This window comes from Melanotaenia boesemani, chromosome 17 (assembly GCF_017639745.1).
Source record: "Melanotaenia boesemani isolate fMelBoe1 chromosome 17, fMelBoe1.pri, whole genome shotgun sequence".
Classification (NCBI taxonomy): domain Eukaryota; kingdom Metazoa; phylum Chordata; class Actinopteri; order Atheriniformes; family Melanotaeniidae; genus Melanotaenia; species Melanotaenia boesemani.
In genome coordinates, this window is record NC_055698.1 from 34,030,779 (window position 1) to 34,054,156 (window position 23,378).

The following is a 23,378-nucleotide window of genomic DNA, read 5'->3' on the forward strand; positions in this document are numbered from 1 at the left end:
CCGACTCCTCAGTACGCCACGTTGAACGTCTTAATTAAAGCTGTTTAGAAGGAGGGTAAATGAGGGATGGGGGAATTAATGAAAGAAGGGTCCGTTAATTACATTGCAAGGTCAGGACTGCTTTACCTTCACAGATGAAATAATCAGTCTTGTGTTTTGGAGGATGAAGCGTGTTCCTCTGCAGGGATGCAGTCATGTTATCGTGTGTCAGATTGTCTCCGCGTTCCCGCTTTCTGGAACACGTGTGTTCTGTCTCCAGGTTAAGTTGGTGGCACTGAGCATGTTTGATGATATTGGATCATTTCATGCTGTTTATTTTATTAACTGTTTGTTGCGCAGGCGTGAAGAGTGAAGAGATTCAGGTAAAAAACAGATTTTGGATTTGTAGTAAAACCATGCTGCAGTTTGACAGACAGCTCATTTCCTTCCATCTCTGAGCTGTGATCCAGTTTACTGCAAACTCTTCATTGGACTGAAAGAAATTCTGATTATCCTTATATATTATATTATGATATATATGACTCCTCCCTGAGCCACCACCTTATCGTGGTGGAGGAGTTTGTGCGTCCTGACAATCCTAGCGGCTATGTTGTCGGGGGCTTATGCACCTGGTAGGGTCACCCATGGCAAACAGGTGTCTAGCGGAGGGATCAGATGAAGTACGGCTCAAATCACCCCTATGATGATAAGAAAGCAAGGACAAAGGTTTCCCTTGCCTGGACGTGGGTCACCCGGGCCCTCCTCTGAAGCCAGGCCTGTAGGTGGGGCACGGAGGCGAGTGCTTGGTGGCCGGGCCTTTTCCCATGGGGTTCGGTCGGGCTCAGCCCGAAAGGGTGACATGGGCCTCCCCTCCCGTGGGCTCATCACCTGCAGGAGGGGCCATAGGGGTCGGGTGCAGTGTGAGCTGGGTGGCTGCCAGAGGCGGGAACCTGGGTGGTCTGATCCTCGGCTGCAGAAGCTAGCTCTAGGGATGTGGAATGTCACCTCTCTGGCGGGGAAGGAGCCTGAGCTGGTGCGTGAGGTTGAGCGGTTCTGGCTAGATATAGTTGGACTCACCTCGACGCATGGCTTGGGCTCTGGAACCACTGTCCTTGAGAGGGGCTGGACCCTCTTCCATTCTGAAGTTGCTCTCGGTGAGAGGCGCCGAGCAGGTGTGGGCATGCTCATTGCCCCCCGACTTGGCGCCTGTACGTTGGAGCTTACCCCGTTGCACGAAAGGGTAGCCTCCCTTCACCCCCCCGACTTGCCACCTGTACGTTGGAGCTTACCCCGTTGCACGAAAGGGTAGCCTCCCTCCACCTTCGGGTGGGGAGATGGGTCCTGACTGTTGTTTGTGCTTATGCACCAAACAGCAGTTCAGAGTACCCATCCTTTTTGGAGTCCTTGGAGGGGGTGTTGGAGAGCACTCCTTCCGGGGACTCCCTCATTCTGCTGGGGGACTTCAGTGCTCACGTGGGCAATGACAGCGAGACCTGGAGGAACGTGATTGGGAGGAACGGCCCCCTAATATAAATCCGAGTGGTGTTTTGTTGTTGGACTTCTGTGCTCGTCATGGATTGTCCATAACGAACACCTTGTTCAGACATAAGAGTGTCCACATGTGCACTTGGCACCAGGACACTCTAGGCCGCAGTTCGATGATCGACTTCGTAGTCATGTCTTCGGACTTGCGGCCCCATGTTCTGGACACTCGGGTGAAGAGAAGGGCAGAGCTGTCAACTGATCACCACCTAGTGGTGAGTTGGCTCAGATGGTGGGGGAGGTCTGCAAGCGTGTTGTGAGGGTCTGCTGGGAACATATCCCAAAGTCCCCTGTAAGAAAGAGTTTCAACTCCCATCTCCGGCGGAGCTTAAACCATGTTCCGGCGTCCCCGGTAAGGTCTGTTCAGGGGTGCTGGAGAGGAGAGTCCGTCGGATAGTCGAACCTCGGATTGAGGAGGAGCAGTGTTGTTTTCGTCCCGGTCGTGGAAAAGTGGACCAGCTCTACACCCTCTTCAGGGTCTTTGAGGGGACATGGGAGTTTGCTCAACCAATCTAAATGTGCTTTGTGGACTTCGAGAAGGCATTCGACCGTGTTCCCTGGGGACTCCTGTGGGGGGTACTCCGGGAGTACGGAGTGCCGGACCCACTTGTATGAGCTGTCCGGTCCCTGTACGACCGGTGTCAGAGCTTGTTCCGCATTGCCGGCAGTAAATCAGAATCGTTTCCAGTGAGGGTTGGAATCCGCCAAGGCTGCCCTTTGTCACCAAATCTGTTCATAACTTTTATGGACAGAATTTCTAGGTGCAGCCGAGGTGTTGAGGGGATCCGGTTTGGTGGCCTCAGGATTGGGTCTCTGCTCTTTGTGGCCGTTGTGGTTTTGGTGGTTTCGTCGGGCCGTGATCTTCAGCTCTCACTGGAGCGATTCGCAGCCGAGTGTGAAGTTGCTGGGATGAGAATCAGCACCTCCAAGTCCGAGACCATGGTCTTCAGCCGGAAAAGGGTGGAGTGCCTTCTCCGGGTCTGCAATAGGGTCCTGCCCCATATGGAGGAGTTCACATATCTCGGAGTCTTGTTCACGAGTGAGGGAAGGATGGAGCGGGAGATGGACAGGTGGATCGGTGCGGCGTCTGCAGTGATGCGGACTCTGCATCAGTCATGGTGAAGAAGGAACTGAGCCAAAAGGCAAAGCTCTCGATTTACCGGTTGATCTACTTTCCTACCCTCACCTATGGCCACGAGCTGTGGGTAGTAACAGAAAGAACAAGATCACGAATACAAGCGGCCGAAATGAGTTTTCTCCGCAGGGTGGCCGGGCTCTCCCTTAGAGATTGGGTGAGAAGCTCGGTGATTCTGGAGGTGCTCAGATTAGAGCCGCTGCTCCTCCACATCGAGGGGAGCCAGATGAAGTGGCTCCAGACTCTGGTCAGGATGCCTCTTGGACGCTTCCCTGGTGAGGTGTTCCGGGCACTTCCCACTTGAAGGAGGCCCAGAGGAAGACCCAGGACACGCTGGACGGACTACATCTCTTGGCTGTCCTGGGAACGCCTCGGGGTCCCTTCGGATGAGCTGGTGAATGTGGTTGGGAAGAGGGAAGTCTGGGTTTCCCTGCTTAGGCAGCTGCCCTCGCGACCTGTCTCTGGAAAAGTGGTAGAAGATGAATGGATGGATGGATGGATGGATTATATTATGAAACTCTTTTTAAAATACAGTTGAATTCAGCTTCATTTTCACTGATTAACAAGAAAGAGTCTCTTACAGACTCAGTTATAATGCATTTAAAATAAATTCATCATGTGATCCCCATCAGCCCAGTTTAGAACTGTGTTCATATAACCAGGAAGAATAACCATCTTCCTGGACCGTTTGGGGGTGGAGAGGAGGTGAAGAGGGGTCAACCAGCAGCAGAACTCTAATCCAGGTGATGGGAAAATATTGTATTGATAATATTGTGAGCCTCTATGTGGCAAGGCAACTTTATCTGTACAGCACATTTCATGTAGACGACAATTCAGTCCTTTACATAAAATATTAAAAGCACTGGGGTGCAGAAAGCAATAACAAGTGTATTAAAAGAAATAAAATGAATAAAATAAAAACAGAAAGAAAGACGCTAAAATACAGCAGATTAAAGACTAAAAGTCTTAGTGAGGACTGGAGGTCTTGGATCTACTTTCCTGGGCTTAGTGAGGACTGGAGGTCTAGGATGTACTTTCCTGGTCTTAGTGAGGACTGGAGGTCTAGGATCTACTTTCCTGGTCTTCATGAGGACTGAAGTTCTAGGATCTATTTTCCTGGTCTTCGTGAGGACTGGAGTTCTAGGATCTACTTTCCTGGTCTTAGTGAAGATTGGAGGTCTAGGATGTACTTTCCTGGTCTTCATGAGGACTGAAGATCTAGGATCTATTTTCCTGGTCTTCGTGAGGACTGGAGTTCCAGGATCTACTTTCCTGGTCTTAGTGAAGACTGGAGGTCTAGGATGTACTTTCCTGGTCTTAGTGAGGACTGGAGTTCTAGGATCTACTTTTCTGGTCTTAGTGAGGACTGGAGTTTGAGGATTTACTTTCCTGGTCTTAGTGAGGACTGGAGGTCTAGGATGTACTTTCCTGGTCTTAGACAGGACTGCAGGTCTAGGATGTACTTTCCTGGCCTTAGTGAGGACTGGAGTTCTAGGATCTACTTTCCTGGTCTTAGTGAGGACTGGAGTTCAAGGATCTACTTTCCTGGTCTTAGTGAGGACTGGAGTTCTAGGATCTACTTTCCTGGTCTTAGTGAGGACTGGAGGTCTAGGATGTACTTTCCTGGTCTTAGTGAGGACTGGAGTTCTAGGATCTACTTTCCTCGTCTTAGTGAGGACTGGAGGTCTAGGATGTACTTTCCTGGTCTTAGTGAGGACTGGAGTTCTAGGATCTACTTTCCTGGTCTTAGTGAGAACTGGAGCAGCAGCGTTCTGGACTAACTGCAGGTGTCTGATGGACTTTTTAGGGAGACCTGTGAGGACAGCATTACAGCAGTCCAGTCTACTAAAGATAAATGTGAACCAGTTTTTCTAAATCCTGCTGAGTCATCAGTCCTTTAATCCTCCAGATGTTCTTTAAGTGATAACAGGCCGACTTCACAGCTGTTTTAATATAACTGCTAAAATCCAGGTCTGAGTCCAGGACTACTCCCAGGTTTCTGGCTTGGTTGGTAATTTTGAACTCTGCTCTTTGAATCTAAAAACTGATTTTTAATTTTTCTTCCTTTGGCTCCAAAAACTATTATTTCAGTTTTCGTTTAACTGAAGGAAATTCTGGAACATCCGATCTTTAATCTGATCCACGCAGGTGATCAGAGTCTGGATTGGACTGTAGTCTCCTGGTGAGATGGTTATGTAGATGTGTGTGCTATCAGCATAACTGTGGTAACATGTTTAGTTGTTTTACATAATGTGAGCAAGTGGCAGCATGTAGATGTTGAACAGCAGTAGCTCCAGGATGGAGCCTTTGGGAACTCCACAGGTTATTTTGGTTTGCTCAGATTTATAGTTACCTATAGACACAAAGTAGTCCCTGTCTTTTAAACAGGACTCAAACCAGTTAATTGCAGTACCAGAAAGTCCGACCCAGTTTTCCAGCCGGTCTAGTGAGATGTTCTGGTCGACTGTGTCAAATGCAGCACTGAGATCCAGCAGTACCAGGACTGAAATGTTCCTGTTATCTGTGCTCGGGCGGATGCCATTAAAGACCTGAACTAAAGCATCTCAGTGCTGTGGTGTGGCCGGAAACCTGACTGTTCGTCATCAGAACAGGTATTTAGTGTCAGGAAGTTGTGTAGCTGCTGGAAGACAGCTTTTTCTAGAACCTGACTAAGAAAGGGGAGATTTGATATCAGCCTGTAGCTGCTCATGAGGGACGAGTCCAGGTTTGTCTTTTTCAGTAGTGGCTTGATGACGGCTGTTTTTAGGGTCTGAGGGAAGACGCCTGAAAGCAGAGACATGTTTACAACCTGGAAGATATGTAAGGCCATGCATCCTGAAACCTCGTTCTGGACTCTCAGATACGTAATTTCTGCACGTATTACTGGCTTTAAGCTAACACTATGCTTGGTTAGCATAACCACAGCAATGTTATTACTAACAACAAGTAACTTAAGCTAGGTTAGCACAACTTTAACAATGCAACGGAAATTAAAAGCATGACTGATGCAATGAAACATGGGTCACTGTCATGACACATGACAGAGTTAAACTGGAACTGGAGACATGCTGAGTCATGCTCAATTTCACGTTGTTATAAATGTACCTGTCATCAAGCTCCGCCCACCCCTGTAGTGCTGCCTGGCTGTAGCTACTGTTGTAGTTATTGACAGCGGTGAGGACTGAGGATTGAACAGAGTCAGAGCTCCATCTAGTGGACAAATGGTGCAATGACATAGTTCTACCAACACTTAACATTTACCTTGTTATGAAAAAGTTAAGAATATATCAACATTTAATTAGCAAAATTGGCTGATCATGATTGTTTTGAAAAGGGCTATAATCTAATCTCTAGTAAATATATACACCCAGACCCAGACTGGGTCTATATCCACATCCAGTTCCAGGTCAGATCCCAGTCAGATTTGGGCCAGATTCAGGTCAAGTCCGGGCCAGATCTGGGTCAGATGTACAGATCTCTGCCTCCAGTGGCTGGGAACAGCAGAAGGTAGTCCAGTCTGATTCGTTTGGGATCAACTGGATGTGGTTGTTCCAGAAGTTTCTCTGATGATATCACCATAAAATGTTGGTGAGGAGTTTTAATCCTGGGGAGTCTCATCCAGGGTGAGCAATGGGTATTTCCTGGAGTTTCTACTCCAGCTTTTGTTCCTCTCAGTATGAACATGGAGATGGGAAATAAAGAAAGTTTCATTCAGGAGACGAGCTGCAAGGAAGAGAAATGTGTGAGTGTCACGCTCAGCGGAAAACAGACTGTGTTGGTGTTTGTGTGTGTGTGTGTGTGTGTGTTAGTGTGCAGTAAATTCTGCAGACATCTGTTGATCTGTTTACATCCTGATAAACACATTGTTTACTCCTTCTTCACACCTTTTGATGTTAAATTCCTCTCAGAGCCAGAAATGACACTGCAGGATGGGTCTTCTTTGGGAAAAATGGAGGCAATTTGTTATTTGGATCAGAACCAGCAGCAGAGATGGTTCAGTCCTGTTATTTCTCTCTTTAACTCCTTAACTGCTGCTCCACCATGCAGAGCAGATCTTTCAGTGACTAGAAAAGGTGTAAGTGAATCAGAACCATCTGCAGACGGACCTCGGGTTCCCATCTTTAGCCAAATACAGTGACGATGTTACCAGTACAGGATCCCAGTTAGTTTTTATCATGAAGAACTTCGTAGTGGAGTCATGTGGTTAGGTTCTGTTGTGAATGGTTCTGACAAAAGATTCCTGATTTTTTGTTATTTTGAAAAGTTCCTCTGGTTCCAGCTGGCTTTTCTATTATTTCTATTACTATTGGAAAAACAGCTTTTTCCATTATCATTTATTCATATGAGCTAATTGTTTGTTTTCCAGCATGTCCTCCCGGATCCTACAAGATGTCCTCCAGGCAGATGGAATGTTTTCCTTGCCCGGCCAACAGCATTGCAGAGGAGGAAGGATCCGTGGTTTGTGTGTGTGAGGAAGACCACTTCAGGACCCCCCTGGACAATCCCTCAGCTCCATGCACACGTAAGAATGCCTTATCATTTTATCTTGAGAGTTCCCTTTCCTCCACCCATCCCTTCCCTCTGACCTCCACATCTTGGACATCTTCGATATGTCCATTATCTGTCCTCCTTCATCCAAACCTCCTCCATCTCCTCTTCCTCCTCCTTCGCCCCACCCTCCTCCTTCACAACTTCCTTTTCAACCTCATCCTTGTCCTCCTCCGTCTGACTCCTTCCATCTAACCTCTTCTTTCTCCTCTTTATTGTGTGTGTTGTCGTTTCCTTGTTCTCTTCTCTGCCAAATAGAAACCTCCTCCCTCTGTCCTCACACCGTCCTTTTTCCTACCCGGTTCTCCCACACAGCCAGAATCCGAACCTGATGATGGGTTGAAGTTGTGGTTAGATGGAGGAACAGGATCTATATCAGGGCAGCAAAGCCTGAGGCATTTATTGCTGGGTCTATGATGGTATCTAGTGGAGGGTTTCATTCCAGTACTGATGCCGGTGCTCTGTGATCCTTGTGTGATAACATTTACTCAGCCTAATGAGCACATTAATCACTCTTTTGATTCAGTAATTCCCCAGATTGGTTTAATCAAGCACACCGTTCACACGGAGGAGCAGAGCTGGAAGCATTAAAGGAATGAAAAAGATTTTTTTCCAGATAAATGATGTTTGATCGTCCATCCATCCATCCATCCATTATCTGCTGCATATCCGAAGTCGGGTCGCGAGGGCAGCTGCCTAAGCTGTCCGGCCATATTTACCAGCTCATCCGGGGATACCGAGGCGTTCCCAGGCCAACAAAGACATCCACCGTGTCCTGGGTCTTCCCCGGGGCCCCTTTTTAGTGGGACTTTCCCGGAACACCTCACCAGGGAGGAGTCCAGGAGGCATCCTCACCAGATGCCCGAGCCACCTCATCTGGCTCCTCTTGATGTGGAGGAGCAGCGACTCTACTCTAAGCCCCTCCCGGATCACCGAGCTTCTCACCCTATCTCTAACGAGCCCGGCCACGCTGCGGAGAAAACTCATTTTGGCCACTTGTATTTGCAATCTTGTTGTTTTGGTCACTGCCCACAGCTTGTGACTATAAGTGAGGGTAGGAATGTAGATCGACCTGTAAATCCAGAATTTTGCCTTTTGGTTCAGCTCCTTCTTCACCACAACAGACCGATGCAGAGTCTGCATCACTGCAGATGCCGCACCGATCCGCCTGTCAATCTCCCGCTCCATCCTTCCCTCACTCATGAAAAAGACCCAGAGATACGTGAACTTCTCCACTTGGGGCAGGACCTCATTGCCGACCCGGAGAAGGCACTCCACCCTTTTCCGGCTGAGAACCATGGTCTCATCCCAACCGCTTCACACTCAGCTGCAAAACACTCCAGTGAGAGCTGAAGATCACGGCCCGATGAAGCCAACAGAACCACATAATCCGCAAAGAGCAGAGACCCAATCCTGAGGCCACCCAAGTGGATCCCCTCAACACCTCGGATGCACCTAGAAATTCTGTCCATAAAAGTTATGAACAGAATCTATGACAAAGGGCAGCCTTGGCAGAGTCCAACCCTCACTGGAAAGGACTCTGATTTACTGCTGGCGATGCGGACCAAGCTCTGACATCGGTCGTACAGGGACCCCTTTTTGAAGAGTGGGACCACCACCCGAGTCTGCCAGTCCTGGGGAACTGTCCCCGATGTCCACACGATGCTGCTGAGACGTGTCTGCCAAGACAGCCCTACAGCATCCAGAGCCTTAAGGAACGCTGGGCAGACCTCATCCACCCCCAGGGCCCTGCCACCGAGGACCTTTTTAACCACCTCAGCGACCTCAGTCCCAGAGATGGGAGAGCCAGCACCAGCTACCCCAGACTCTGCTTCCGAATTGGAAGACGTGTTGGTGGGATTGAGAAGGTCTTCGAAGTATTTCCTCCGCTGCCTCACAACGTCCCGAGTTGAGGTCGGCAGCCCCCCATCCCCACCGTACATAGTGTTGATGGAGCACTGCTTTCCCCTCCTGAGTTGTCGGATGGTGGACCAGAATCTTCTTGAAGCCGTTCGGACGTCATTCTCAATGGCCTCTCCAAACTCCTTCCATGCTTGAGTTTTTGCATTAGCAACAGCCGAAGCTGCGCTCTGCTCAGCCCGCCGATACCCATCAGCTGCCTCTGGAGTCCCACAGGCCAAAAAGGCCTGATAGGACTCCTTTTTAAGCTTGACGGCATCCCTTACTGCTGGTGTCCACCAACAAGTTTGGGGGTTACCACCACGACAGACACCGTTGACCTTATGGCCACAGCTGCGGCTGGCCGCCACAACAATAGAGGCACGGAACACAGCCCACCTGGGACATGGTTGAAGCTCTGCTGGAGATGGGAGTTGAAACTCTTTCTGACAGGGGACTCCGCAAGACATTCCCAGCAGACTCTCACAACATGCTTGGGTCTGCCAGGCCTGACCGGCATCCTCCCCCACCATCTGAGCCAACTCACCACCAGGTGGTGATCAGTTGACAGCTCCACCCCTATCTTCACCCGAGTGTCCAGGACATGCGGCCGCAAGTCCGACGACACGACTACGAAGTCGGTCTTCGAACTGCCGCCAAGAGTGTCCTGGTGCCAAATGCACATGTGGGCACTCTTATGCCTGAACAAGGCGTTCGTTATGGACAGTCCATGACGATGTAACACATCTATTCTTGCGTTGTTGATGGGTATTACAAGTCCGTAGATGGACGTGGGAAACTCAGCACAAGATTTGACGATGCTGAGGGATGGTGCGATTTCCCGAATGAAAAGGTAATTTGTTCCTTTATCTCCACTATGTGCTAACTGCTGTGACTAAAAGTTGCCGTTATTTTCTGTTAACTACCCCGCTTCTCGCAGATCTGAACTTACACTATGCTTTAGCCTTGTGCAGCAGCAAGAGTAGAAAATCCTCAGGACTCAGTAAAATGTAGTATCCACAGATCCACAGCCTTAAAGTTAAAGCAAAATGTGATTGAAGATAAGTCCATTACGTTGTTGTTTTCCGTTATCAGTGCCGTTAGCTTAGGAAGCGCCACACTGACGTTAGCTTGTCCCAGAGTAAAATTCTACCTCTTTAGATGCTGGTAAGTCCACAAACCGCTGACACCAGTGTAACACATCTATTCTTGCGTTGTTGATGGGTGTTACAAGTCCGTAGATGGATGTGGGAAACTCAGCACATTGAGAGGGATTAACTCTGCGGGACAGGCGTTTTTTTCTCTTCCAACGCTCAAAAGAGCACCTCAATTCTTAACATCTCCCCTGGACCAACGGTCCACACATATACTTCCACCAAGGAAAAATAGTACATTTCATATATACATGACATCAATTAATCTTACAGAACTTGAGGAAACATAAATCATACTACAACGAGCACCGAAGTCCAACAACAAAACACCACTCGGATTCAGATCAGGGGGGCCATTCCTCCTAATCATGCCCCTCCAGTTCTCGCTGTCATTGCCCACGTGAGCATTGAAGTCCTCCAGCAGAACAAGGGAGTCCCCGGAAGGAGTGCTCGCCAACACCCCCTTCAAGGATTCCAAAAAGGGTGGGTACTCTAAACTGCTGTTTGATGCATAAGCACAAACAACAGTCAGGACTCGTCCCCCCACCTGAAGGCGGAGGGAGGCTACCCTTTTGTCTACCGGGGTAAACCCCAACTCACAGGCACCCACACCTGCTCTCCGTCTCTCACCGGGAGCAACTCCAGACGGGCAGACTGGATCTCTGGGTCGGGTACCAGTAGCAGGGGAAGGAGCATCTCGACCTGAGACCCCCTCGGGAACAGGAACTCGAGCAGGGTGAGGAGCATCTCGGCCTGAGACCCCCTCGGGAACAGGAACTAGGAAAGGGTGAGTAGCGTTTTGGCCTGAGACCCCCTCGGGGACAGGGACTAGAGCAGGGTGAGCAACAATGGTACCGACACAGGGGAAGAAGACCTGGACACCGTCGTGGGTCGCCGAAGAGCTGGGCAGGACCTTGGAACTGGCGTCGGATGCTGCGGCACAGGGCAGGACCTTGGAGCAGGCGCCAGATGCTGCGGTGCAGGGCAGGACCTCCGAGCAGGCGCCAGACGCTGCAGTGCATGGCAGGACTTGGAGCAGGCGTGGGGTGCTGAGGCACTGGAACTGGAGGGGAAGCTGGAGGCATGGGCCTGGGAGCCCGTGGCGACACCCGTGACCATGGAGCTGATGTCGTCACTCGAGACTTTGACCGAGGAGCTGGTGTCGACCTCCGAGACGAGGCCCGCCCCAGTGGCCTGGGGCTTATCGCCAATCTGGTCCCCCAGAAAGGCGACCGCTCTGGACAATCCAGCGGCTCTGGCTCTGTGTCCAGTCCAAGAAGCAGTCCCACCAGTCCGCTTGACGTCATGATCTCGAGGGGCGTCCTCTTCCTCCTGGACCTTGTAGGAGGAGGATCAGGAAACCACAGGTCTGGCTCCTCCACCGTAGTGAACCAGTCAGCAACCTCAGAACCGTGATACTGGAAGAGAGCCATCAAACCTGCTGGGTCCATTTGTATGGTCGGATCCTACTGTCACGGATAGTGGGTGTCGGAGGAGGTGAGGACCCAAATGCAGGCGGTCAGGCAGAATCGGTGCAGGTAAAAAGGGTTTATTTTCAGGATCCAGAACGAGAAAAAACAGATAACACAAACCAGAGGGAACAGGCAACCGTGAATGGTGAGGATCCGACAAGGAACAACAGAAAATCAGGAGTACTTATACACAGAGGGAACAGCAAGACACAGGTGAAGTGGATAACTAATCAGACTAGGTGAACTAACGAGGCAGGAACAGAAAACCACAGCACACAAGGGAAAACTAACTAAACATGACCAGAAATCCAAAAACATAAACATAAAGTCCATAACCGTGACAGCGCCGAGGTGAGTCCAACTATATCTAGCCAGAACCGCTCAACCTCGCGCACCAGCTCAGGCTCCTTCCCCGCCAGAGAGGTGACATTCCATGTCCCTAGAGTTAGCTTTTGCAGCTGAGGATCAGACCACCCGGGTTCCCACCTCTGGCAGCCACCCAGCTCACACTGCACCCGACCCCTATGGCCCCTCCTGCAGGTGATGAGCCCACGGGAGGGGGGGCCCATGTCACCCTTTCGGGCTGAGCCCGACCGAACCCCATGAGCAAAGGCCTGGCCACCAAGCACTCGCCTCCGTGCCCCACCTCCAGGCCTGGCTCCAGAGGGGGGCCCCAGTGACCCACGTCCGGGGCAAGGGAAACCTTGGTCCATGATTAATCATCATCATAGGGGTGTTTTTGAGCCGCACTTCGTCTGGTCCCTCCGCTAGACACCTGTTTGCCATGGGTGAACCTACCAGGGGCATAAAGCCCCTGACAACATAGCCGCTAGGATCGTCAGGACACGCAAACTCCTCCACCACGATAAGGTGGCGGCTCAGGGAGGAGGAGGTTTGATCAATGCAGCATAATTCTAGAATAACATCAGAGTTGTTTTTTCAATGATGAGTTGAGTCTTTAACATCTTTAACTTCATCTGCTGCATTTCATTCACTGTTCTCGACATGATAATTAGCCGTGTTAACAAAGGAATGTTCAGTTTTATTTATGATTCCCAACATTATAATTAGCCATATTAACGAAAGAACTTTCAGTTTTATTTATGATTCCCAACACAATTATTAGCCACATTAATGAAAGAATGTTCAGTTTCATTCACGCTTCCTGACACAGATAATTAGCCATATTCACAAAGGAACCTTCAAATTTAAACGGATAATTAGGCTCATTAATGAAGGAACGTTAATTTTTCTTCACCCTTCCCAACATGAATAATTAGTTGTGTTAATGATGGAATGTTCAGTTTCATTCACGCTTCCCGACACAAATAGTTAGCCGCCTTAATGAAAGACTGTTCAGTTTCATTCATGCTTCCAGACACGGATAATTTTCCATGTTAACAAAGGAACGTTCACTTTTATTCACGCTTCCCGACATAGATAGTCGTGTTAATGAAGGAACGTTCAGTTTTGTTCACACTTCCTGACACTGAATATATATTCAGCCGTGTTCCTCTTAACTGAATGTTCCTCAGAGTCATGAGGAGATCTGGGCTCTGAACCGGGACCAGCGTCTTGAGCAGGTCTGGGCTCTGAACTAGGACCAGAGTTGTGAGGAGGTCTGGGCTCTGAATGGGGACCAAAATTGTGAGGAGGTCTGGGCTCTGAATGGGGACCAGAATTGTGAGGAGGTCTGGGCTCTGAATGGGGACCAAAATTGTGAGAAGGTCTGGGCTCTGAATGGGGACCAGAATTGTGAGGAGGTCTGGGCTCTGAATGGGTACGTTGTGAGCAGGTCTGGGCTCTGAACTGGGACCAGTGTCATGAGCAGGTCTGAAGTCTAAATCAGGACCAGAGTCGTGAGGAGGTATGGGCTCTGAACCGGGATCAGAGTCCAGGTTATCAGGTTGTTAAACTAGAAGAAAATCTGGTGATATTAAACCTGTTCAGCTGTTGGTCTTCCAGGTGTTTATTAGTTGTTCTTGTAGTATCTAATTATTAGCATCATGTAGGTAGTATAAACGTATTTAGGTATAAAAGTCTGTTTCTGCAAGTATCACATGAATTCAGCAAAGACAACTGACCTTTGGAATAGATAGTACCACAAGAGTTTGGTCAAATCAATGTACCTCTCAAGATACAGAGCCATGTATCTCTAAATGTAAGTCCTATGACTGGCTCGAAAGGTCAGTTTAGGTGTTTAGTGGTTTATCTTCTGCATGTTAAGTAGTTGGTCTTCCAGGTTTTCAGCAGTTGGTCTTCCAGGTGACCTGAAAGGAGTAGATTGTCCCTGGTTGAAGGAAGGACCAGGATCTCATTTATCAAGCTTGCGGAACAAAAACCAGCATACGCTAAATATAGTTTAACTTTAGGGATTTATAAAAACCAAACATGACGGGAAAATGTTTCTACATCCACAGCAACTCTGATCCAGGCGTACGCACAAAATCTGGAAAAACGGGAAACAGCGACACCAACGGTCCAGAATAAAACCAAGAAATGATGTGAAATGTGAGACATTTGTACACAATCCACTATTACCTTCCACACCACATGTTACATATTAAAGCTGTTTGCAGACATGAATAAAGACACATTCCATATTAATCCTCCTAAGAGCCACGCTTGGGAAAACCAGGATTTCCAGGAAAAAGGGAGATGATGTTAATAAGAAGCTCAACCACTAAAACAAGTTCTGTCATTGTGAAACAAAACTTCATGTTATAAAACCCATCCAGATAAATAAGGAGCCAGTCTGCTGCCAGCATGTAGCAGCCAGTGTGGAAAGTAGCTTTGGTCCTTCATTCCAGCAGAGCGGGACCAGACTGGAGGCTGGAGGTCTAGAAGTGATGCTACGCTAACGAAACACACAAGAGGAGGATTTCCTTTATTTATTCTTACACAATGTTTTTACTGTTGTCCTCATTTCTGTCCAGAATATCGTTATTTCCCACAACTCCTCGTCCACCTGGTTAATAGCGGTGATGGTGTCCCTCTGCACCTCCCACCCAACTGGAACACCGCCCACCCAGGTGGAGCACCCAGGAACTAGAAAGAAATATTAGTTAACACTAAATAAACTGCTACCAATCTCAGATGTATCTGTACATATTGAGTTATACTTTAAAATAAATTACTAAATTAACAGCAGACGCTTTTCACCTTTCTGGGAATAGAACGTCGATCTCCCACATGGCAGACAGATGCTCTACTGACTGAGATATCCATCCGGACGTTCCAATGCCTTTGGTGTGTCTTCCCTTCTGAAACTGATGACAGCGTCTCCACCTGCTGCCACTATTCTGTCTTTCTGACAGTTACACATTTTTACCTTTTCCAACGTGGTCTATCAGTATCTCTGTCTCACACCCCTAAAAATTCCACTTCTTCTTTTCCCTCCCAAGCCATCATGGAAATGATGTGATGACTATGGCCACCATATGGGTGGGGCAAGGCGCTCCCTCACGTGCGACTGCTTTAGAGTTGATTCTGATTTATAAACAGAAACAGGCGTGGGACGTGCATGCTCACGCTTTTAGAAATCTGAAAGTTGAAGTGCGCCACAGACGCCACCTGTAGTTTGCTTTGCTACGCACAGTTTGATAAATGAGGCCCCAGATGTTTCTCATTTCTCTGATGTCTCTTCATGCAGGACTCCCATCTCCACCCAGAAACCTGGTCTACACAATCAAACAGTCCACATTGATCCTGGACTGGTCCGCTCCGTCTGACACTGGAGGCCGGGTGGACCTGACCTACAGAGTGGGGTGCCGGCGGTGCGTGGACAGGAAGTGTGAGCCGTGTGGTGCCAGCGTGGGCTTCGTTCCTCAACAGGTGGGGCTGACGGAGAGGACAGTGACGGTGGTCAACCTCCTCCCAAACAGCAACTACAGCTTCACCGTGGAGGCTCTGAACGGCGTGTCGGAGTTGCTGCCCAACAAGAGGTTCTACACCCAAGTCAATGTGTCCACCAGCCTTCCCAGTGAGTCACGCTTGTGGACCTTCTAAACAACAAATAAGTAAAGTAACAATCTGTGTGGGGGTGAAGGAAGCGGGATGGGTTCTTGGGGTCCACTGATGGATTTATAGGAGAGAAGAAGGACTTTGTAGGTGATGTGCTGTTGGACCGGCTGCCAGAGGAGATTTATTACCGGTGTTCTGGACATACTGGAGCCAGTACAGGACTTGGTTAGAAATCCTGGACAGGACCCCACTACAGTGATCCAGTCAGGTTGTGCTGAAGATGTGGCTGAAGGTCTGAGGTACAAAGGCAGTTTTTTAGATGCAAAAGTATTTTTTTGTGACAGACTAGTATGAGTCCGAAATAAAAGCTGGAATCCAGAATAACATCTGGAGAAGGAACAACCATCGTTATTAACCCCTAAAACTTCAAACCATGTTTTACCTCTTTTATTTGCGCATACACCAGTCTGTAGCAGCTTTTAATCCCAGTATAAACCAGTCTGTAGCAGCTTTTAATCCCAGTATAAACCAGTCTGTAGCAGTTTTTAATCCCAGTATAAACCAGTCTGTAGCAGCTTTTAATCCCAGTATAACCCAGTCTGTAACAGCTTTTAATCCCAGTACAAACCAGTCTGTAGCAGCTATTAATCCCAGTATAAACCAGTCTGTAGCAGCTTTTAATCCCAGTATAAACCAGTCTGTAACAGCTTTTAATCCCAGTATAAACCAGTCTGTAGCAGCTTTTAATCCCAGTATAAACCAGTCTGTAACAGCTTTTAATCCCAGTATAAACCAGTCTGTAGCAGCTTCTAATCCCAGTATAAACCAGTCTGTAACAGCTTTTAATCCCAGTATAAACCAGTCTGTAACAGCTTTTAATCCCAGTATAAACCAGTCTGTAACAGCGTTTAATCCCAGTATAAATCAGTCTGTAGGAGCTTTTATTCCCAGTATAAACCAGTCTGTAGAGGCTTTTCATCCCAGTATAAACCAGTCTGTAGCAGCTTTTAATCCCAGTATAAACCAGTGTGTAACAGCTTTTAATCCCAGTATAAACCAGTCTGTGGCAGCTTTTAATCCCAGTATAAACCAGTGTGTAGCAGCTCTAAATCCCAGTATAAACCTGTCTGTAGCAGCTTTTAATCCCAGTATAAACCAGTCTGTAGCAGCTTTTAATCCCAGTATAAACCAGTCTGTAGCAGCTTTTAATCCCAGTATAAACTAGTCTGTAGCAGCTTTTAATCCCAGTATAAACCAGTCTGTAACAGCTTTTAATCCCAGTATAAACCAGTCTGTAGCATCTTTTAATCCCAGTATAAACCAGTCTGTAGCAGCTTTTAATCCCAGTATAAACCAGTCTGTAGCAGCTTTTAATCCCAGTATAAACCAGTCTGTAACAGCTTTTAATCCCAGTATAAACCAGTCTGTAGCAGCTTTTAATCCCAGTATAAACCAGTCTGTAACAGCTTTTAATCCCAGTATAAACCAGTCTGTAACAGCTTTTAATTCCAGTATAAACCAGTCTGTAGCAGCTTTTAATCCCAGTATAAACCAGTGTGTAGCAGCTTTTAATCCCAGTATAAACCAGTCTGTAACAGCTTTTAATACCAGTATAAACCACTCTGTAGCAGCTTTTAATCCCAGTATAAACCAGTCTGTAACAGATTTTAATACCAGTATAAACCAGTCTGTAGCAGCTTTTAATCCCAGTATAAACCAGTCTGTAGCAGCTTTTAATCCCAATATAAACCAGTCTGTAACAGCTTTGCATCCCAGTATAAACCAGTATGTAACAGCGTTTAATCCCAGTATAAATCAGTCTGTAGGAGCTTTTATTCCCAGTATAAACCAGTCTGTAGAGGCTTTTCATCCCAGTATAAAACAGTGTGTAGAGGCTTTTAATCCCAGTATAAACCAGTTTGTAGAGGCTTTTAATCCCAGTATAAACCAGTTTGTAACAGCTTTTAATCCCAGTATAAACCAGTCTGTGGCAGCTTTTAATCCCAGTATAAACCAGTCTGTAACAGCTTTTAATCCCAGTATAAACCAGTCTGTAACAGCTTTTAATACCAGTATAAACCAGTCTGTAGCAGCTTTTAATCCCAGTATAAACCAGTCTGTAACAGCGTTTAATCCCAGTATAAACCACTCTGTAACAGCTTTTAATCCCACTCTAAACCAGTCTGTAGCAGCTTCTAATCTCAGTATAAAGCAGTCTGTAACAGCTTTTAATCCCAGTATAAACCAGTCTGTAACAGCGTTTAATCCCAGTATAAACCAGTCTGTAACAGCTTTTAATCCCAATATAAACCAGTCTGTAGCAGCTTTTAATCCCAATATAAACCAGTCTGTAGCAGCTTTTAATCCCAGTATAAACCAGTGTGTAGCAGCTTTTAATCCCAGTATAAACCAGTCTGTAACAGCTTTTAATACCAGTATAAACCAGTCTGTAGCAGCTTTTAATCCCAGTATAAACCAGTCTGTAACAGCGTTTAATCCCAGTATAAACCACTCTGTAACAGCTTTTAATCCCAATATAAACCAGTCTGTAGCAGCTTTTAATCCCAGTATAAACCAGTCTGTAACAGATTTTAATACCAGTATAAACCAGTCTGTAGCAGCTTTTAATCCCAGTATAAACCAGTCTGTAGCAGTTTTTAATCCCAATATAAACCAGTCTGTAACAGCTTTGCATCCCAGTATAAACCAGTATGTAACAGCGTTTAATCCCAGTATAAATCAGTCTGTAGGAGCTTTTATTCCCAGTATAAACCAGTCTGTAGAGGCTTTTCATCCCAGTATAAACCAGTGTGTAGAGGCTTTTAATCCCAGTATAAACCAGTGTGTAGAGGCTTTTAATCCCAGTATAAACCAGTGTGTAGAGGCTTTTAATCCCAGTATAAACCAGTTTGTAACAGCTTTTAATCCCAGTATAAACCAGTCTGTGGCAGCTTTTAATCCCAGTATAAACCAGTCTGTAACAGCTTTTAATCCCAGTATAAACCAGTCTGTAACAGCTTTTAATACCAGTATAAACCAGTCTGTAGCAGCTTTTAATCCCAGTATAAACCAGTCTGTAGCAGTTTTTAATCCCAATATAAACCAGTCTGTAACAGCTTTTAATCCCAGTATAAACCAGTCTGTAACAGCGTTTAATCCCAGTATAAATCAATCTGTAGGAGCTTTTATTCCCAGTATAAACCAGTCTGTAGCAGCTTTTAATCCCACTATAAACCAGTGTGTAGCAGCTGTCAGACTGGGAGGTAAAATGATGTAAAATGAATGTATGAATAGATGTAGCAGCATAAAGGTCGACCAGAAGAAGAAAGCAGAATTTATTACTAACAGAACTTTGTAGAAATAACACACAGATCAACAGTGACCAAACCTTTTCTCATCTCATCGTTCTCTCAAGTCTTTCAGGAGAAAAAATATTGTTATTGAAACAAACACACAACAGAAACTATTTCCATGTTTCCACTTTTTCCTCATTTCCAGTTATTCCTGCTACTATTTACCTGCTATCCTCACTAAACCAACTCCAGCTCAGCTGCTTTGTGGCGCCACCGTGCATCAGAAACGTCTTCTTGGCTTTATTCCAGCCATAGAGGAGCATTATTTTTCTTCTTTTCACACACACATAGAACTTTCTGCTCACTGGTTGATCTTTGGCTGCTCCTGATTGGACGTTACCGTCAATCTAAGCTCTCTGATTGGTGGAAAGTCTGACAGGAAGTGGCTTCATCATCATGTCCAGGTCTAAATAGAGGTCTCTTAGCAACATAGTAGTGATGGTGATGTTTTTATGGTGAAATGTGATAAATAATGCTGTTATCATGGATCATTGTGGATTTACCAGATAGAGTCTCTGAATAAAACTACATTTAGTGGCTGGATTGTAAACCTCCTGGACGGGATAGAAATGCTGGAAAACTTCCGTAGATCAGCTAAAGGGTTAAATATCCATCACATTTACCCCACAGAGCTACACACCACCGCTACAATCACACTACCACCGCGTCCCCATCCCCCTCCTGTTACCTAGCAACAGGAGCAGTTCAGGAACTCAAAGTGAAAACCTGATATAAGAGCATTGTTGACGTGGGGTTATTATGGGGTATCAGGCTGCGAGTTGTCCTGCTCACTGTGTCATCCACTAGGATTGGACAAGGCTTATGGAGAGTGTGTTTGCAGACCTTTCAGAGGACTTTTAGAGTCAGGGAGGATTTACACGGGGTGTGTGTGTGTGTGTGTGTGTGTGCGTGTGTCTGAAAGAATGTGCCTCAGTGTCTTATTTGGCTAGTCTCATGTCAGCTTTACTTTGAGGACCTGTTGTTCTCACAGATGATCGGAGATGTTCTCCACTAAGAGCTGAAGCAGGAAATGAGGACGCTGCTTCACTCATCATATATGCAAAACTCTGACCAGCTCTTTTCTTCTTGGGTGGAGAAACTCATAATATGAATTCTGCTTTCTGATACATGAACCTGCAGAAGCGTTGCAATTGAAATTCCTGCAGGACGTAACATCACAACATCCAATGTCTTCCTTTTAATCCCACAAGGTCAATTTCCAGCCTCCTGTCTGAAATAACCTGCCTAAAATAAATTAAGTTTATCTTCACAACTACCAGGGCTGTACGTATAATCATGGTCTCTGAAGAAAACACGTGAGATTACTGCAAAAGTGGTACATTCAAGTTGTGTGTTACTGTGTCAGAGTAAATTCACCTGGAACACAGTAGAAAATGTAAATCTAATCTCCTAGTAAAAGAAAACTACATTAATAGAAACCAGAGGATAGCAGCGCAGTTCACCTAGTAATGAGTGAACTCGTCCTAGAATGGGTAAAGTAATCGTAGGAATGAGTGACATAATCTTAGTAATGGGTGAAGTACTCATAGGAATGAGTAAAGTACTCCTAGGTATGAATAAAATACTCCTAGGAATGTGTAAAGTACCCTCAGGGAATGAGTAAAGTAGATGTTTTTCCTCCAAACAGCCGGTGTAGAGCAGAACCATAAAGGTTTTATATGCAAACCTTCTCATGAAAACTTCTCTCCATCCAAACTCCCTGATCTTTATAAATACTGCATCGGGGATTCAGGAGTACACACTGACTCTCTCACCTCTTCCTCGCTGCTCACCTCATCATCTCTTTATTACTTTCTGCTTCTTCTTAGCCCTTTCCCTTCATGGTATCCTGATCTTTTTTTACCCTTCAATTTCCTTCCTCATTTCCCCCACTGTATCCTTTCCTGCTCTCCCCATAAATTCCCTATTCTTAATCTCTTCTTTCTCCTCTTCTTTGTTCCTGCTATCTTCTCCACATGATCCCCACCATCCTCTTCCTCCCTGCTCCTGGCTATCCTCTCTCTGCCTCGCTGAACCTTCTCTTCCGGGACTGTTTGTTTTTCTGGCCTCGGTAAGCTTGTTAGTGATGGCTCTTTCTCCCAACCGGTAGCTGAGGGCCAGAACGCCTGGAGGATTAATCTGAACCACCGTGTTTTATATCACACACAAAAAGTCCTCTGGGGTCAATTTACATTTATAAAACTTCCATTTAAGCATCAGTGGCAGCATGTAAGACATCATGACATTAAAACCAAATATGAACTGAATGAACAAAAAGCGGAGCATGTACGTGCACGGCGGATCAGGTTTTATCAGGACCTTTCAGGCCACCAGGGGGAACATGGGAGTTTACAGGCTGTGTCAAAGGGGGTGGGGTGTGTGTGTGTGTGTAGGGGGGGGGGGGGGGGTCATGTGCTTGTTGAATCCCTCCATGTTAGATTAATGTGTTTAAGAGAAGATGAGGTAATGACATCCTGCCACAGAGCTGCTCTTTATGTCAGATGGCTGCGTACTGAATGTGTCGGTGCCCAGCGGAGCATCCAAAGCCCTTTAGCTAGAGGAGCAAGAAGACAGGGATGCAGGAAGGCTGCAGAGAGGAGGTGGAGGAGGTGGAGGTGCGGGTCAGGCAGGAGGAGGGATTGGCATTTCAATATCCTGAGAGGATTACTGGCCGGGCTTTACATGGCTGGTCCCCGCAGAGTTTCAGGGGCCTCAGAGACGGATGCATAAAGGGAGGTGAGGAGGGAATGAAATTAGAAGTGAAGGGATGGAGAGAGGTGAGCAGAGTGGCTTCTGGGTGAAGAGCAGAAGTGATGGATTTCTTCAGAATGGTGTGCACGCAGCAGACATCTACAAACTGAGCCGAAGAAGGCTGTGTGCAAACTGCAGAAGGAGAACATTTACTTGTTTTTGTCTGTGGACGGAGGTGAAGATGTACATTCGGGGTGCATGGTGTGTATTCGGAGCTATATGAGAGGAAAGAACCAGGAAAAAACGGACAGTCCGGAGCAAAACAGTTCTGTGTGTGTTCAGGTCACATTCAGCATCTACATCTTGACGTGTAAACACAGTATGCAAGTAGCAGACAACTTCCTGGTCATGTGACTGCTCTGATGCTGGGCTCACACCAAAGGATGTTCACAGTTGCAGACTAAAAACTGAAAGTCTTTAGTAAATCTTAGGAGTCTTACTGGAGTCACAGCACTCACGTTGTCTGCATCATCGGGGTTAAGGTGGTAATCTGTGCTTTTTATTGTCATTCTTTTCCTAGTCTTGGGTCTGCAACAATACCAAACGTGTTTGATATCGCAAGTCGCAGTGACGCAACACAATCACCAGCCACCAGAGGAGCTCTGACAAAAGCAGAAACAGGATTTCTGATAATCAGAACAACGGCAAAAACTGACAAACAAAAAATAAATTAAATAAAAACTAAATAAATAAATAAAAATGGAGGAACAATAACCGGTGATGAAACATCATAGGTGGAGGGGTGGATGGTGGAGCTTGTGGCAGATCAGCCCTGCCTGTTTGGTATTAACTGTCACTAACATATCACTAAAATGCTAAAAGAAGCCAGTTGTAGTTTTGTAAACGGTGACCCCACAAGATTCAGAGTCTTTGTAAAATCTCAGTCTGAGACTTAAGACTCTAAAGACCTGTAGTTAGAAGTGAGCAGGTGTGAGCTTATAGTTTTCCCACAGTCCCAGCATTAGATGAAAAACAGCTAGATCAAATCAAAGTGTTCGTTTTCCTCTTCACTTTTGTTTCTTGTTTTTTTATTCTTGTTCTGAGCACAAGTCAAAAAACAGAAACAGTTCTATATCCCTACTGTTAATTTCATTTTGTTTTAGGGAATAAAAACAGGAAAATCACATGGCTTTTTCAAGAACCTTGTGAGTCCCGGTCGGAGTTAAATGAGGCGCCTCCTCTCAGCAGCTCAGTTACTACGTCAGGTTCCCTCTACCTGTGTGAGGCGTCTACGTCGGCAGACGTCGGGAGGGAGTTCCTGAACGGAAAGAGAGCCAACAGTTTATCCGTCTGCAGCTGCACACCTGGACTGAATCACATCGTGTTGTCTCAGAAATGCAAATGTTCATTTACAGCTGCAGAATCTTTATGATTTAATATTGAGCCATGAATGTGTTCCTCCTGGAAAAGTCCAACTGGTTTCATTTTCCCACCGACGACATGGATCTCAGAGGAGAAAAGAGGCTTCGTACCAGGTTTACTCGTCTGCAGTCTAGTCAAAACTAGAGTTGGGTCTGATCAAATATCGCTGTCGGGTGTTGACTTGGCTAAAACGCACCTATACAGGTGGTCCGGACCGGCT

The 23,378-nt window shown here is 46.6% G+C and overlaps 1 protein-coding gene across 1 annotated transcript in view; it reads left to right on the forward strand.

Moving 5' to 3' along the window:
- LOC121656513 (ephrin type-A receptor 7-like) overlaps window positions 1-23,378 on the forward strand; it is a 156,565-nt gene that overhangs the window by 68,449 nt on the left and 64,738 nt on the right. Inside the window, exons 3-4 of the mRNA XM_042011547.1 lie at window positions 7,023-7,178; window positions 15,382-15,711. Coding sequence (XP_041867481.1) covers window positions 7,023-7,178; window positions 15,382-15,711 — 486 coding nt within the window. The remainder of the gene's footprint in view (window positions 1-7,022; window positions 7,179-15,381; window positions 15,712-23,378) is intronic.